Source organism: Girardinichthys multiradiatus, chromosome 20 (assembly GCF_021462225.1).
Source record: "Girardinichthys multiradiatus isolate DD_20200921_A chromosome 20, DD_fGirMul_XY1, whole genome shotgun sequence".
NCBI classification, from domain to species: Eukaryota; Metazoa; Chordata; class Actinopteri; order Cyprinodontiformes; family Goodeidae; genus Girardinichthys; species Girardinichthys multiradiatus.
The window spans coordinates 16606619-16624952 of NC_061812.1; the positions used below are offsets into that span (position 1 = coordinate 16606619).

Sequence of the window (18334 nt, forward strand, 5' to 3'; positions counted from 1 at the left end):
CAAGATGTAACAAGTATAAGACACAAATCATCAACATGTATTATCATAAAGCAACGATGAATTACTGCTGAGTTAATTAGGTTAAAAAAATTAAAAAAATATTTCCGCTAATATCCCACAACCTTAATTAGTATTTAGCAGCTCTGCAACTAGAGGGAGTGGATGCCTTGTAGAAACTAATGAGGCATTGAATTTAAAAGTGGAGTAAGATATATTATATTTAAATGCCAGAAAAGAGACTTAAACATGAAACAATATATTGACACCAAACACAAAAGAAAGTTAACGAGAGGTTAGAATACGTAGAAAATAATAATTTTAACATTCAAGTCAGCTGAGATACTGTAGAATGGCCAAAAATGACATCCAAGAAACTCTGGGAAAATAAATGGTTTCCTTCTTGGTTACAAATTATACCAACCAGTTTAATAAAAACAGATCCAACATGTTCTCTGCATCTACTTAGTTTAGTCACATCCAGTCTGTCTGTAGCAATGACACGGACCACATTATAGGAGCAATACATCCTGAAATTCTGTTCATTCCAAAGGCTTGACAGAATCTGACTTGCAACTGGACGTTTCTTGTTTTGCTGACATTTCCAAGAGGGCCACCATGAAGCCGACACTTGTGGCTTCGAGTCAAATGTCAGAGCTGTGCTTGAATGAAGTGCCATAAAATTAAAATCTAATTTCTGTCCCTTGATGAAGATGAACTGAAAGAAGAAATTAAGTAAGCATCAGTTCTTCATCGTAACAGGTTTATGTCCCAAACCCTCAAACCCCAACGATATTCCAAGCAGCTTCAGATCTATTTCTTTTTTGGTTCTGCTAGTCAGACATTACCAAGTTAACACTTCTCTGAAGATTGCAGATGTATACAAACTAATGAGTTTTGCACTTTAGATGTGTTCTAAAAACACCTATGTTGGTATATTTGACTGTGCGGTACTAGCAGGGGACTCAGGAATGGGTTAAAGCCACAGCATGAGGCATTCTTCTAAAAATGCCATTCCCACCAAGCCACAGAAGAAGCCAGGAATTGCTCAAAACTTCCACATTAAAAAGAGAAGAAAAAAATGGAGAGAGCATAGGGAAGAGGAAAAAAAAAGAAGAAGTGAGTGAGGAAGAGGGTAAAGAGAGAGAAAAGAGAGCGAGGTTCCAGTGGTGGCGGCGGTGGTGTTGGTATGACTTCCAGCAGACGAACCACAAGGCTCCCATGGGACCTTCGAGGCAAAAATGAGAAGAAGAAGGAAGACAAATGGGGGAGAAAGAGAAAAAAAGGAAGAGGCAAGCAAATGAAGGATGAAAAGAACGAGAAGGATAGAGAGGAAGCGAGGAAAAAGGAGATAGCAAGACAGAGGAGGTGGGGGGTGATTGAGTAGGGAGGTAATAAATGAAAACCAGAGAGAGGAATGACATGAGAGGGAAAATGAGGGAAAGACACAGAGCTGACAAATTCATGGGGTCCACCACACCCTGGCACAAACATGAGCCTCACAACACGAACGCTCACCCCTTGAGTGGAAGAAAAAAAACCATAGGCGGTAAAAAACACACATTTTATGTATTGTAAAAGGAACTGGCTCGCAGAACATTGTACGCCATTCATCCGCTGCCAGCCTTTTCATCTTCACAGTAACCCAAACTTAACAACAGCGTGATCCTGGTACACTTCAGGCACTGCGGCCATGAGAATTGCTGACAGGGATTTATAAGGGACACACGGAAAGCCTACTCCCTCTTGTGGTCAGATTCAAAAGGAAAACTGATAAAGAAATCATTGTAGTTGTCAGGCCGTTTAGTGAAATTCCTTCAAACATTACAACAATGAAAAACAAAAGAAACCCACAGATGCACATAAACACACCAGCCTAGATGAACTAAATGTCATTTTAAACCCATCCGCTCACCGTCTGAGATGCAGGCATATGAACTTCAGGGTGTCGTGGTTTGGAGGGGGCATGTTAAGCACCAGACACTTCAGCCGATCCACTTTGTCCATGTGGTCCATCATCTCTGCAACACATCAAGAAATGTGTCAGATCAACATAATTATCACCTTTTGACTTGCAGTTTCTTCTTTAACAGCATCTAAAAACCTGATTTACATATTTACTCATATTAACTCAACAAAAAAACACTGTTTAATCTGATACAGAAGTGTGTTGTTATCAAATGTCACCACAGCGGTGTGACAAACAGACAAGACAAGTGCTGACAGTAACAGATATAAACATGAATTATAAATTCATTCAATTATTTTCATGGGAAATTATTTTGAGTAGGGTCAAAGACTGATACAGAGTTATATCAGGCAAGTTGAGGCAAATTAAATGAATAGATTAAAATAAATGAGCTTTTTTTTTCTTGTCAGAAAGATCTCATGATCCTTCTGCTAAATTTAACCACACAATTTTAATTTGGGAAAACATTTGATCTCATCTAGACATACGGACCATTATCCCTCACTCTGCTCTCCTTTAATGCATTATTGGCATTTAGTGCTGCCATTCATGTTGGGTTCGCTTTATTTTTTCTTTGTCATACAAAGTACCCCTGGCCATATGGTTTTTCTATGTCTATTCTCTCCCGTCTAAGTGTCCAGCTGTTTGAGGCAGCTGACCTGTAGATCCTGAGCCTGGTTCTGTTGAAGGCTTCTTGCTGTTAAAAGGGACCTGTTCCTCTTCAACTTATTCTTGCACAGCTTGGGGGATTGTAAAAAAGTAAAGATAAAATGTTTGTTTTCCGCATAAAGAATGTTTTAGGTGGTATTTTCTCCCTCAGACCAATACATAAAGACCAAACCATTGATTATTGATTGGTGCTCAGCTTTCTGGTCTTACTAAGAAGAGCATAGCCCCTCCGAAGTTGCTACAAAATTCAGCAGTTTTAAAGCTGATGAGTACCAGTAAGCAAGCTCATATAACTCCACTGGCTACTTGTGAGTTATAACATGATATTAAATTGCTACGGTTCTGCAGTCATCAGTAAAAAAGGTTTTAAGCTGGTACCAAAAGTTAAAACAAACCTGTCTGTGAGGCATAATGTTTTTATTACAGCCCTTACCTGAAGACCTGAACACTGTTGAGGGTGTTGATGTTTCTCAAAGCAAATTAAATCTTTTGAGTCTGAATTTTTCTTGAACTTTCAACATATTTTATTTTATTTACTTTGTCAGTTTCCAGATTTTAAGTTTTTTTTGTTTGGTTCTATAACATTTTATTTAGATTTTTTGGTCTTTTGTATTATTTCTTATCCAGTGTTGTTTTACTATTTTAGATCTCATCCCAAATGAATTATTTTATGTTTTATCTGAGTTAATTTGTCGTATTTTTGTCTCCTCAGCTCCACATTTTTGCTGACTTTCCATTCTTGCTTTTAATAAATATTTTCTTATTTTCTGAGTTAGGCATTTGTTGGTGTGATTGTTCATTGTTTGCATACCATATCTTTGTTGTTAACTTCTATAAAGCTATTTGTGCTACATCTGACTGTATGGAAATTTAATCTGGATAATTTTTTATTACAACTAGATTATCTTTGCTGTGAATCGGTCCTAAATTAATAAGTTTAACTGAATTTTGTAGATTTATCATGTTTTTTTTTTTTTTTTAAGATTTATGTTCTTTGGTGAGAGGGAGTCAACTTAGAGGATTTGAAGACATGCAAGGGGGAGAAATAAACAAATGTATTGAATTTAAAGCCTCTTATGTCATCTGTAGAGAAGAAAAATGAGCTCTGTTACAGTTTAAAAATGATTAAAAACATTACATTTGACAAGCTAGTGATTTTTGTTTATAAAGCCCACCCTCTATAAACCGGCATCGCTTGTTTTTGTCAGTACATAATTATAAATCCCTCGCTTTAAATTCATGCAGAGGCACAGTTTTTACGCCATCCTTTGGGTTTTAATATACTATTTGCAAATGTGCTAAATAATAAAAATCCTTTAAATGTCTTCAAACAGTCATACAAAAGATATTTAAGTGGAGAACAGATGCACTATTTCATATTTGATCAAAGGCAGAACAATCCAGTAACAGACTGGCTGTCCAGCGTTAGGGTGAAAAGTTGTCTTTTAAAAGGTGCCCCAAAACAGCAGCCTGCTGCATTGTGTGAGACAGAATCCTGGCACAGATTGACAAGTGCTTACTGTGACGCAGGTTCTGAGCCCCATATGACAACAAACTATCGGAATAATAAAAAGTTGTTGACGTAAATGAACTACCTGAATAACAAGAACAAGACAGACTGACCAGCAGGGGTAAGGAACCCGAGGCAGAGACGGAAGTGAGGCTTCATCTCCACGAAGGGGAGTCAAAGGTCTAACCCATGGATTCCACCCTCAATCACTGTGATTTAGTTTCATGTCATCCATTGTATAAAACATGAATGCCCTGAATGATCGTGGCTCTTCCCATGGGGTGGTGTGTGCTTTAATGTGCACAGTGATTTGAACAGGGGGGAGACCTTGTGCAAGCAAATCTGAGTTTTCAAATACTTTCCAACGCAGAGAAGTAGTTTTCAATTCAATTCAATTCAATTCAAAAATACTTTATTAATCCCAAAGGGAAATTAAATGTTGTTATAGCTCATATTATGAAGGTTTCCTCAAAGAGCCGTTGTAGATGCTGATGGCTGTGGGCAGGAAGGATCTCCTGTAGCGCTCCGTCTTACAGCAGATCTGAAGAAGCCTCTGACTGAAGACACTCTGTTGTTGTAGGACAGTCTCATGAAGAGGATGCTCAGGGTTCTCCATAATGTTCTTCATTTTATGAAGAATCCTTCTTTCCACAATGATCTCCAGAGGTTCCAGAGGAGTCCCCAGAACAGAGCCAGCCTTTTTTATCAGCTTGTTGAGTTTTTTTAAGTCCCTGGCTCTGATGCTGCTTCCCCAGCAGATGATGGTAGAAGAGATGAATCAATGAAATGTTTTTTAAGCTCAACAAAAGCAACCATCAAAGATTGCATTGCACGGCAGGGCTGTAATGGCAGACTTGTTCAAAAAGAACATCACTGTCCTTCAGTGAAAGATAAGCTAGACAACTCTGGATAGTGCAAAAAACGGGTTTGTGAATGAATGAGACTAAAATGCAACAGTGGAGTTTAGAAGAATGGATCAAAAACTTTTCAAAGCTGAAGAAATGTTACTTCCATATTAAATCTTCTCCCCATTTTTCCATCCAATAATCAAAATCAATCATATGAAAATCATTGATATTCAATCACATTTTGAAGAAAAGATGCCGTAGCATAAATAGAACATATTCTTTGACCTCACAATGTGATGGTCACAAGGTGAGAAAATCCTAGATTGAATTCTGTCCTGGTTTTGACTCATTAGAAGTAAAAACACAGCGAATATTCATTATGAAACATGCTGAGAAAAAACACAAAGAGATTAAATCAAAATATTTGTAGCGCAAGTGGTCTGGTGGTCTAAATGTTTCAGTAGCTGATTTTAAAAATAACACCACACAGATTTAAAATACTAAGAGCAAAAACTAATACGTATCCTACACAAAAAGCTTTGAGGTTTAAAAATGTTTCAGATCAATAATAATGCAAATTGTTTTAATGTGTTTGGTAAGTTGTTTTATCTTCACTCACATCTGCTGTGTAGCCAGTTATGAAACAAATAGACAAGCACAGTATGCTGCAAGTATTTTATACCCCATGAACCTCTCACATATTGTCACTTCAGTGAATCTTATGTGCAGTTTATGTGATTGACCAATACTAAGTAGCACATAACACGTGAAAAGAAAGGGACTCATAGGTTTCACATTTCTTTACAGAGAAAAATCAAAGAAATGTGTATTTGTATTCCTGCTTTACTCTGATACCCTCAAATAAAATCCACTGTAGAAGTAAATATATATAAACATAGCTGTCCTGTGAAGGCCTTAGAGGTTCGCAAGAGAGAACAAAAAAGCAACAAGAAGACACAGCAGGTTGTCAGGAATAAAGTTGTGGAGAAGCTTTGAACACCTGACAGAGCACTGTCTAGTCTACAGGTCCTTCTCAAAATATTAGCATATTGTGATGAAGTTCATTATTTTCCATAACGTCATGATAAAAATTTAACATTCATATATTTTAGATTCATTGCACACTAACTGAAATATTTCAGGTATTTTATTGTCTTAATACGGATGATTTTGGCATACAGCTCATGAAAACCCAAAATTCCTATCTCACAAAATTAGCATATTTCATCCGACCAATAAAAGAAAAGTGTTTTTAATACAAAAAACGTCAACCTTCAAATAATCATGTACAGTTATGCACTCAATACTTGGTCGGGAATCCTTTTGCAGAAATGACTGCTTCAATGCGGCGTGGCATGGAGGCAATCAGCCTGTGGCACTGCTGAGGTCTTATGAAGGCCCAGGATGCTTCGATAGCGGCCTTTAGCTCATCCAGAGTGTTGGGTCTTGAGTCTCTCAACGTTCTCTTCACAATATCCCACAGATTCTCTATGGGGTTCAGGTCAGGAGAGTTGGCAGGCCAATTGAGCACAGTGATACCATGGTCAGTAAACCATTTACCAGTGGTTTTGGCACTGTGAGCAGGTGCCAGGTCATGCTGAAAAATGAAATCTTCATCTCCATAAAGCTTTTCAGCAGATGGAAGCATGAAGTGCTCCAAAATCTCCTGATAGCTAGCTGCATTGACCCTGCCCTTGATAAAACACAGTGGACCAACACCAGCAGCTGACACGGCAACCCAGACCATCACTGACTGTGGGTACTTGACACTGGACTTCTGGCATTTTGGCATTTCCTTCTCCCCAGTCTTCCTCCAGACTCTGGCACCTTGATTTCCAAATGACATGCAGAATTTGCTTTCATCCGAAAAAGGTACTTTGGACCACTGAGCAACAGTCCAGTGCTGCTTCTCTGTAGCTCAGGTCAGGCGCTTCTGCCGCTGTTTCTGGTTCAAAGGTGGCTTGACCTGGGGAATGCGGCACCTGTAGCCCATTTCCTGCACACGCCTGTGCACGGTGGCTCTGGATGTTTCTACTCCAGACTCAGTCCACTGCTTCCGCAGGTCCCCCAAGGTCTGGAATCGGCCCTTCTCCACAATCTTCCTCAGGGTCCGGTCACCTCTTCTCATTGTGCAGCGTTTTCTGCCACACTTTTTTCTTCCCACAGACTTCCCACTGAGGTGCCTTGATACAGCACTCTGGGAACAGCCTATTCGTTTAGAAATTTCTTTCTGTGTCTTACCCTCTTGCTTGAGGGTGTCAATAGTGGCCTTCTGGACAGCAGTCAGGTCGGCAGTCTTACCCATGATTGGGGTTTTGAGCGATGAATCAGGCTGGGAGTTTTAAAGGCCTCAGGAATCTTTTGCAGGTGTTTAGAGTTAACTCGTTAATTCAGATGATTAGGTTCATAGCTCGTTTAGAGACCCTTTTAATGATATGCTAATTTTGTGAGATAGGAATTTTGGGTTTTCATGAGCTGTATGCCAAAATCATCCGTATTAAGACAATAAAAGACCTGAAATATTTCAGTTAGTGTGCAATGAATCAAAAATATATGAATGTTAAATTTTCATCATGACATTATGGAAAATAATGAACTTTATCACAATATGCTAATATTTTGAGAAGGACCTGTATCTTCTGAAAATGGAAAGAGCATGCATCACACACCACATCTCAGGTGGGATAATCTGTTGACAGGACAGCTTTTAGTCATGCTCTGTGGCCTTTATGGAAGAGTGGCAAGACGAAATCTATTGTTGAGAGAAAACCATAAGAAATATTAAGTCTCAAACCATGTAGGGGATACAGCAAACATGTGGAAGAAAGCTCTGGTTGGGTGAGACCAAAACTGAGCTTTGGGCCTTCATGTGATGGAAAACTGAATGAAACTTTCCCAGGGTGAAACACTGGGGGCAGCATCATGCTGTGGGGATAGGGAAGCTGATCGAATTAGTGCATGTCCATATGTTCACCCAAAAGACTTGCAGATGTTATTATAGCTAAAGGTAGTTCTACAAAGTATTGACTCAAAGAGGCAGAATACAAATGCACACCACAATTTTTATACTTTAATTTGTAAAACAACAAAACATCTATCATGTTCCTTTCATGTCACAATTATGCTCTACTTTGTGTTGGTCTATCACATAAAATACTTTGAAGTTTGTGGCTATAACATGACAAAATGTGGAAACCTCAGGGAGCATAAATACTGTTACAAGTTACTGCATTTAAATTTCTCCCTTGACGGACCGATTAAAGATGATTGTCAGTTTACGTCACTCTTCCTTAGTGTTCGGTGAGACTAAATAAACTGTGCTGTTTATAATGTAACCCATATGAAAAGGAGCTGAAGGCGACCACTCACTGACTGTCTCCACGATGTCGGTGAAGAAGCCGTAGGGAACGAGTGGCTCGGGAAGTTCGCGGAAGAAAAGTTTCAAAGCCCCTGTGACGACATGGATGTCCTCCCACTCGCTCTGGTCCAAATTCAACTTCTCCTCTGAGACAAGTAGGAGGATTAGAAGGGAGGGGGAAGGAGAAGAAAAAATATTCAGACAAATGGAGTCAGAGGAAGTGAATGAAAGGGGAAAAAAGAGAGAAAGACTTTAGTTGGACCATTTGACATGAGCAGTGAGCAAAGTTACTTCAGGGCTGAGGCGTAACATGAAGGCTGGTAGCTGCAGGACGGAGATAGGGTAAGAAAAGTAAGAAAACACACAAAATAAACACCTACGCTTACACACACACACTCTTTAGGCGATGAAGAACACTTCATTTTTAACAAGTCTGACTAATGCTTCTTAAATTGGACCAAAAGACCAAAATGTTTTGAGGAATAGCAACATCTACAATTCAAAAAGGAAGTATCATTCAGAAGTACTGCTGTGAGGTAAAAGCATGTAAAAAACAGATGATTCTCTGCTCTGCCCACTTGGTGGCACCCATGGACTGCGTGATAACTCTGTACAACCTGCTGCATGTTATTACATCAGAAATCTTGAAGCACAGAGGCCTTAAGGGACACACACATCAAGCAAACAGTATCACAACAATGACAAAAGAGAGGGGAAGAAAATGCTATTCTGCTCCCGTCTGCACGGCAGCTGAGCTCTGCTATAGTCAGCTCTCTGGGTGGGCATTGTGGGGACTTTTTCCCCCACTGAGGTATTCACATTATACAGCGCACGATACACGCAACACAAAGCAGGCCGAGTTAGAAGTGAAAGCGGGCCGATTTTATTCTCCCTTTGCCTGAGTCTACCTTGCACCAGGTCCGCTGGGAACATGAAACGGCCATCTGTGGTCAGCGCTCGTTCTGCAAAAACCAACAGTTAACTCAGACGGATTTCTGCTGCGTCCGCTTTATCAACACAGGGGTTGTGTAGTGTAGGTCGGACAGTCAAAGATTTCATTCAGGTTTACAATCACTTTTATATTTAGGACATATTATTAACAATCATGGTTAAAATCAAAAGTACAATACCCTTTTAAATAGAGGGTTTTACTTATTTTGTGCATATCGAACATTTTCTTTGTTATGTTCATCTCTGTTTGATAAGTAATCACATAGATGAAATCTGGGATTTGTGCTTTTTACACTTTGAGTTAGATTTCAATAGTAAAGACCAGATCATTTATATATTAAAACTAAACACATGGCAGAGGATGTACTTTCTTTTAACAATAATTGTATGGTTTTAAATAACTATACTTCTGAGAGGCTATAACAGAGCTACAAAAACAGCAATTAGATTAGATTTCCATGTCACTGACAAAATTATCTGGAATTCACACATGTGCACGTTTCCCCTCCTCCCCTTCATCCTCACCGTGGTCCACCAGAAAGCGAAGTTTCTGAATCACAGCCAGATTTCCCGAGACTCTGTAGATGCCATCAGTATCCAGTCCTGCAAAACATCACCCACAGCAGGTTAGATGCACAGATCTCCAAAACGTATAACAGTTTACAACCTTGGGAGTTTATGGAGCTTCCCTTTTGTTGTCTGACAATCAATACCTGTGCAAACGTAATGTAGTGTGCTGCACTGCATAAGTCCTTATAGTTAAGTGACAAGGTGGAGCTATGAGAAGTTTAGCAATCCAAAAAAAAAAATGTAGACATGTTACATGATTGCATGACATCCTATGAATACCTCAGAGTTTGTTCTTAACATTTCACCACTCGATATTTGACAAAGGCCTGACAGTTCTAGCACACAAAACTTAAAGCCACTAGACGGATCTGAAAAAGAACAAAATGCCCAACTGTACGCTTCTTTTTTTTATTGTAATTTCCATCTGAACATATGCACATAATGACCATTGTTTTATTTTGAGGAAAAGGAGATAAACTAGTAAGTGTGAGAAACCAAACTAACTGTGAAGTACAGGGGTGGCAGCATCATGCTGTGTGGATGTCTTGCTGCAGGAAGGAGTGGTGAACCATATAAAGGTGATGGTGTCATGAGTAAAGAAATATTGTAATACTGAATCAAAGTTTCAAGACATCAGCCATGAATTTAAAGCTCGGGCACAAGAGGTCATCCAAATGAAAAATGACCCTAAGCATACAGTTACAAAGGGGCCTTAAAGACAATAAAGTCAGTGTTATGGAATGGACATCACAATGCTCTGACCTCAGTCCCATAGAAAGAAAACTAAAAGGGTGTGTGACCAAGGTGGCCTACAAATGACTTACACAAGTTCAGCAGGAATGGGACCATAAAGTTTGGACACACCTGCTCATTCGGTTGTTTGCCTTTATTTTTATTACTACTTGTAGGAACTCCTTGAAAACCATTTCAGGAGACTACCTCATGAAGCTCATCCAGTGGAGGCCCGGAGTGTACAAAGCAGTTATCAGAGCAAAGGGGGGTTATTATAAAGAATCTAAAATATAAAAGATATTTTGAGTTATTTCACATTTTTTTGCCTTGCAGCAAGAAGGTCCTGGGTTCGACTCCCGGCTGGGGGTCTTTCTGCATGGAGTTTGCATGTTCTCCCCGTGCATGCGTGGGTTCTCACTGGGTACTCCGGCTTCCTCCCACAGTCCAAAGACATGCCTGTTAGGTTAATTGGTCTTTCTAAATTGCCCTTAGATGTGTGAATGAGTGTGTGCATGGTTGTTTGTGTGTTGCCCTGCGATGGACTGGCGACTTGTCCGGGGTGTACCCCGCCTCCCGCCCATAGACTGCTGGAGATAGGCACCAGCTTCCCCTCGACCCACTATGGAAGAAGCAGTATAAAAAATGACTGACTGACTGACAATCATGATATGATCTAGACAGACTCATAAGATTTAAGGGGTGGAAAGTGTGAAGTAGTATTCATTCAAACTGAAACCAGTAGTTTTTCCAGTCATCTTTGAAAGTAAATTTTAAAAAAAAGTTCAAGTGGAGAATATGTTTCTTCTTTTCACCTTGCGTAGACTTTGTAATTCCTTATTTATCCATGCAAACAAACTTCTTTATACCTTTAAGAAATTATGGAGGAGTATACCTTTATTTCTCGTAGCTATTAAAAAAATATTTATCTCCCTTAGGCATAGGTTACATCATTGCCTTAAATGCCCTGAACTCACACTGCTACTTCCTTGCCATATTTATTTAATCAAAACCAGGTTTTAAAATGTCAATAGGTTTTTCTTCTGTGCATGAAATATTCATTGCCGCATTGTTTCGAAACAAGTCAATTTTCTCTCATTTATCTCTCTCCCAGGCTGGCAGCTGTCATCAGATACTCTCTGGATCACAGCATTGTTGTTTTCGCTCTCCATTGGGCCATCATAACTATTTTTAGCAGATGCGCTTTAGAGGATTTATGGCATAAATCTGTAAAAGCAGTGGGCTCAAATGCTGTCAGATGATCCACTGAACAGATTTCAAGACATTTCTCCCCAGTGTCCACAGTTAGCTGTGATCACGGGTTTGCAGTGACTGTACCTCTCTTCTCCACGGCCTCCGTGCAAAGTCTGACGAAGCGAGGGACGGTGCTCTTCTCTCTCTCGCAGAGCATCTCCAGGCGGCAGCCAAACACCTGATCTGAGGGGCAAAGACAGATGGACACAACCAGGCTTTTTTTTATGTTGGTTTAGAAGGTCTTTTTTCATCATGTCAGAGCTACAAGCTGTGGTTAATCTTCTGAAAACGATTTTCAATGCGGGAGAAACCCCCTCCCGTTTGACTCAGTTCCCAGCAGACGTGTTTGCTCTTACTGGATGATGCAATTCAACTCATGCACTATACTCCATGAACTATAGAGTAACTTAAATGTGTGGCACCATTATCCAGCTACAATGGAGGAGTTTATGTTTTTTAAAAAGAAGTTCACGCTGCAAAGTACCAGCAACAAAATTTACAAGCATAATCCAGATTACTGCCTTTCAATGTAAAAGTCAGCCTTCCAATAATCCTATTGTTAATGCGAAATGTAACATAATTACTTTTCACATATTCAACAGTGCTGGGATACATGTTGCTGTTTCATAGCTAAAGAGTCAGAAATCTTACTCAAGTAAGTCAAATAATACAACAAAAGATTTAAAATTAAAGAATTCATTACTGTTCATTAAAATACCATTCAATCACCATATTTTAGAACCAGAAGAAAAATAAAAAGCATAAGTCACAATCAGACTTTCTTTTGTTCTCGAAAACAGATAAATAATTCTAAAATGGACTATTCTGACACAAAGAGAGCCTTCGGAAACAAGTAACTTTTAAAGAAAAAAGCAGATTACATTCTTGAGAACAAAAAAGACCTTGCTACGGGGATTATGTCAAATGGAAGTGTTACCGCTTACTGGCAACATAAAAAAGGATGGAATAAGCATGCTTACTTTTCCAAAATAATATTTTTTGCAGTAAGAGCAGGAGAGATTTGTGGAAGTAAATAGGTGAAGGAGTCGGATCTCAACATGTTCATCCCACTGCCACAGATAGGTCTAGCAATAAGTCAGCAGGCAGATCATAGAGTCAACCGTCAAATGTTATTTGTGCATGTCAGGATAATTTGCTTCTTTCTTTCTGTCTTTCTTTCTTTCTTTCCTCTCTCTCTCTGTCTCTCTCTCTCTTAGCAGCATTACTGAGACAGACTTGGATGCACTTGCTGTCTTTTTGTACATTATTTTAGTTTTCTCCCAACCTCCACATGTGTAGGGTTAGTTTGAAGTCACTTTTTAGGTCCAAAACGTTATTATGAAAAAATTGGATGGAGCAACAGAGTTTCAGTGGCAAGACAGAGTGTGTTTTCTGGATTACATTTTGACTACTGCATTACTGTTGTGCAGTAAACCCTTAATAGTAAAACACAGACTGATTATGCATAGAAAATAGAGACTTTTAACTGCCACTATGTTTTACATCAACCACTGCATGGCTCTTAATATTAAGTAACCTGGTCAAGTTGCTGGGAAAAATGGGAGGGCTGACGGCTGTGGTTTTGAGATTAACAATGTGGGTCAGAACTAGAGCAGAAATTACATCATCTACCTGAATGCACAAATGGTCATTCCCCCATGTGGGTAAATAAAGTCAAACAGGGGTTGCCACAGAGTTCTTTCCTGGGTAGGATGCTGGTTTGTTAGATCATTTTTTTATGTCTGAATTTGTCTCTATAAACATGTTCTAAAAGAAGCTGCATTTCGGTCATTTGAACCCAGAACCAGAACTGCAACAATGAATTCTGCCCGTCTAGTTTCAGCACTGATTTTGCACTATTAAAAACTGTTTATAATATTTGTCTTGCATGAGTAGTTATCAGGCTGTTGTGTTTGTTTTTACACATCACTTTATAATGGTGATCTAATGACCACAAAGACTAACAATTTACAGTAAAATAGGAGTTAAAGTAACAACAAACCAACCAGAATAAATTTGGTGCTTTTACGCCTCTGTCTACCTCCCTGTGTGTGCACATTTGACCTTCAACCACAAAAAGAAAGAATGTAATCAGTTCTTAATAATACTAATACTAAATATTTGTGTTTTTTATACAGAGGTGATTAGAGTAGCCAGACAATTACATCATTATATTTTTACTCATGTAAAAGAAAAAGTAATCATTCAAACAATTAGTAAGAGTAAAAAAGTATTTGGTAAACATTCTACTTAAGCACTGAGTACTTGAATAATACTGTTTAATCCAATTTAATTTAGGAATATTCTGTAATCATACAAACAAAAGATGAAACTATGTACAGGTTCTGGTACTTAGAATAATAAAAAATGAGTAAAAATTAATCACACCATTACGAAATATGAAACTGGTGCAGGATTTGAGTTTTCCACAACATAAAGCCCTTAAAAGCAATACATACAGTGGGTAATGTACATATGTCAGAACAGTGCAAAGTACTTCCAGTGACAATATCTACTGTATGTTCACTTGACCTCCAAATGGCACAACAGGCTCAGAAGAAAACATCCTTGTAGTTCATTCAATAAAGTAACTAGAGTTTGGTAGAAAGGTCAGAAAGTAAGAGCAGTGATATTTCAAAATAATATTACTCAAGTAGAAGGAAAGAAGACAGTGAAGTGAAACTATTCCAAGAACTACATTTTTTTTTCTAAACGTTACTCAAGTAAATATAACTGCCTAAATGTGACAATGTACTGGTTTTAAAGATATATATATTATACGTAAAAGAAATCTCAAAAATATGAACAAAATTTGAACCCTGGTTTATAATGAAGTCACAGTGAATGTTTAAGATAAATATTAAGATACTTTCTGTTTAAGTTGGAATTTGGCGAAACATACAGATAGTGTCAGTAAAAGGAACATACACTCTTTAAATTCTTGTTTTTTTTGTATTTTGTATGTATTTAAGGGCTGTGGTTCTTCATTTTTCACAAACGTTTCCATTTTAGCTTGATCATTGTTGAATAAAATTTATCAATGAGACTTTCTGTGGTATGTTAAAGTCATGTTTTGTTATCATATTTGATCTGACAACATGACTGAAGTGAAGAAAAGAAAAGAAACAAAAAACACTTATCATTTTAATAACAGAGGCAGCAAGGGCTTTCAAGCTCCTCCTAAGGGCACAAAAACTCCTACAGCTGTGCAGTTGGCTTGAAATCTTATCAAAATAATGTATATTATAATGTTTTCATTAAAATGGCTTAACTAACAATTCTAACATTTGCAACAGAAAAGAAAATAGTTTTAAGCTTAATTGTATAACATAAAATGCACAATTATTTTTTATTCCCTTTTCTGAGACATACACCTCTTTCTGAAAATTTGTACTTGGCTACCAGAGGTCTTCTGGGAGAAGACCTAAGTCCAGGATGGCTATGCACACCTACTAAGAAGCCAAGTGTTCATGGAGTTCAAACTCCTTCTTTTGAAAAGGTTTCAGTAAACAAGTACAAATAGGTCTTTAATAAAGTCATGCAACAAGAATATTGATATTTGAAAAAAGTATTCTTTCAAAGCATCTAAAAATAGTTCAATATTTACAGGCATCAAGCTTCAAATGGACAATGATACAGAAAAATATATAAGTTATTTAAATGTAGCTTAAAATCTGTAAGTAGATTTGCTGATAATCACTATCTGTTGTTTAGGATTGTAGGCAGCTGGCTATAATGACCAAGTTCCCACCAGTAGATCTGAGAGAACATGAATGTGTATCTGTGTTTATAGAGCAGCCATTATGGATTTTCTCTGAAAAGCTCTTATTTATTTTACCCAGCATCTAAAAACAAAACCTCGATGAGGTGTCAAAGTCTTTATCTCCAAGAGCACTTGGACCATGTTTTATTAAATGGTTCATAAAGAATATTTTAAATAACATGACTGCCCACTCCAGCTTAAAGAAGGATGAATAAATTATGTTTTGTTACTAGTGCAGAAAAAAAAGTTACTTACTAAACAGATCAGGAGGATTGCATCACACATTCACTAGGGAATGTGGCATCACTGCAGGATAAATGCTGACACTTCCTGCCTGCCATCATAACTTTAATCTGCTTCACTAAAATAGTACCATTTCTTTGCATAAATAAAAAAAAAAGCTTCTGGTTCTGCTTTAAGACTACTGTCTTGTAATAATTACACATAATTTCCTGATTCCCCACCTATACCCCTAAATAAACATTGCAGTACTTAGATTTAAAGGCAATCTTACCTTTAATGAGTCCTTTCTCCTGCAGAGCCTGCAGAGGAGGTCTCTTCAGGATCAGTTTCTTCAGCCGGGTCTTCACTCTTTTCTTCTCTGTGTTTTCCAGGTTGGACGCAGAGCGAGGGACTACACAGGGAGAAGAAGAGGAGGCAGCAGAGAGGGAAGACAAGGAAGAGGAGGTCAGTGCGGGGCATTCGGCTGCGGGCCAGGAGAATATAGGAGGGGGTATGGTGGTGAGAATGAAAAGGGGGAGTGCCGGGCGACGGCGGAGGTGAGCCAGGACTGATGGTGGGATTATCTGCCATGGGGGCTGAGCTAAAATATAGGTGGGCTTGATAGAGGAGATGATGGAGGTCAGGATAGAGGGATGTAAGAAGCCTGCATGGAGGTTCAGAGAAAAGAGTGATGATGCAGAGAGAGGCTGTGAACTAGAGAGGAGGGCAAGAATGGAAGGAAGGCAGCTATTATGAAGTGATCAGATGTAACAGATGGTCACGACTCACGAGAACTTCTCCTCTCATCCTCATCACCACTGTGGTCCAGCATCTCCACGCTACCAGCTCTCCTCAAAGAGTACTGAAGGATGTTATCTAATGGATTTTCCCGATCCTATGGAGCAAACAGAAAGGTTAATATTGAGTAATGCTGTGCAAAGGTTTAAACAACCCCCAAATGTATTTATACTTTGCTTCCAAGCTAGACATGAGAAAAACTTTCACAGATTTCCAGAAAGCCTGAAGAACTATTGATCAAGAATAAAATGTTTTCTTTTATTTTTCGACCCCACTGAGTTGTTTTTTACATTTTAAACATGATAACCAAACACTTCAATGTTTTTTTGGATTTATGTGACTGGCATTCAAAAAGTAAGACAATGTCAGTAGGAAGGAAAATACATGGTTTACCATTTTGTGTTTACTAATAAAAATCTGAAAAGTGGATGTTCAGCTTTCCTGAGTAAATACTTAAAACTACCTCTAACTGTAATTAAAGTCTTTTGAGGTATGTCTCCACCACCTTTGCACATCTATAGAGGGAAATTGTTCATTCTTTTTTGCAAAATAACTAATATTCAGTCATAATGGATGGAGATCATTTGTGAACTCAAGGTTTTGGCACAGATTCCAAATTAGATTTAAGTCTGGACTTTGACTGAGCCGTTCTAACTAATGAATATGTTTGCTGCATGTTTAGGGTCGTTGTCCTGCTGGAAGGTGAACCTAAAGCCCAGTCTCCGACCGTCACCCGACTTCCCATTTACTCTGAACAGTTCCTGCTGAAGAAAAGTATGCACACAGCATGATGTCACCACCACCGTGTGTTACCATAGGTAAGGTGAGTTCAGGGAGATATGTAGTGTCATTTTACATGGAGGCCAAAAAGTTGAACTTTGGTCTCATCTGACCAAGTTTGCTGTCTTCCCTACATGAATGGTAGAATACTGATATTTGATTTATTATGGCTTTTGTTCCCACCACTGTTACGAAGGTCAGATTTGTAGATTGCACCACTAACAGTAACCCCGTCAACAGATTCTGCCGCTTGAGTTCAGATTTGGATTTGCAAAAACGTTTTGAAAACCATGCATGTCATGCAGAAAATTGGCTGCACTGGATTTTATGTAGATGTATCAAAGTAAAAGGGCCAGAATACAAATGCTGGTGATATTTTTCTGATCTTTGTTTATGAAATAATTTGAATGTCGTGCATTATTATTTTTTTACCTCACAATTACTTTGTGTTTGTCTATTACATTAAATACAGTAAAACCTGTGGTTGTACCATGGCAAAATGGGCAAAGCTTCAAGGGTAAAAGTATTTCAGTCTTTGTTAAATCTTTGAATATATTTATTTTTCATACAGGGTTTAAGTTAAGTAATAAGCAGAGATTTGAATTTCCCTTGTATAGTACTCTCCAGTTCTTTTAATTATGCCATGAACAAAAAAGCTTTGGCCGCTGTCCTACCATTAGTTCACCATAATCTAACACTGAACACAGAGAGAACAACACACACCTCAGGTCCACAAAGTTTGTTTAAAGTTAGCTCACAGACCTGTAAGGTAAGAATCTGTCAAGACACAAATCTGCAGTTGGACACCAGGACTTGCCTGCAGTGGTAATAGTGTTCAGAAGGAATAGTTATTTAATCATCCAAATTTAAAAGATGTTTGGAAGCTCAACCAGGCTCTTTAGATTCGTCTGCCAAG

General features: G+C 38.4%; 1 protein-coding gene across 3 annotated transcripts in view; it reads right to left on the minus strand.

The window, feature by feature from the left end:
• arhgap9 (Rho GTPase activating protein 9) overlaps nucleotides 1-18334 on the minus strand; it is a 78798-nt gene that overhangs the window by 3490 nt on the left and 56974 nt on the right. For 2 of the 3 annotated variants that reach the window (XM_047347493.1, XM_047347495.1), the window contains exons 14-20: nucleotides 16630-16735; nucleotides 16133-16252; nucleotides 11940-12038; nucleotides 9828-9905; nucleotides 9260-9313; nucleotides 8363-8497; nucleotides 1913-2018 (exon numbers count right to left, since the gene is read on the minus strand). In XM_047347493.1, coding sequence (XP_047203449.1) covers nucleotides 1913-2018; nucleotides 8363-8497; nucleotides 9260-9313; nucleotides 9828-9905; nucleotides 11940-12038; nucleotides 16133-16252; nucleotides 16630-16735 — 698 coding nt within the window. The remainder of the gene's footprint in view (nucleotides 1-1912; nucleotides 2019-8362; nucleotides 8498-9259; nucleotides 9314-9827; nucleotides 9906-11939; nucleotides 12039-16132; nucleotides 16253-16629; nucleotides 16736-18334) is intronic. The other variant, XM_047347496.1, reaches the window with a different exon arrangement.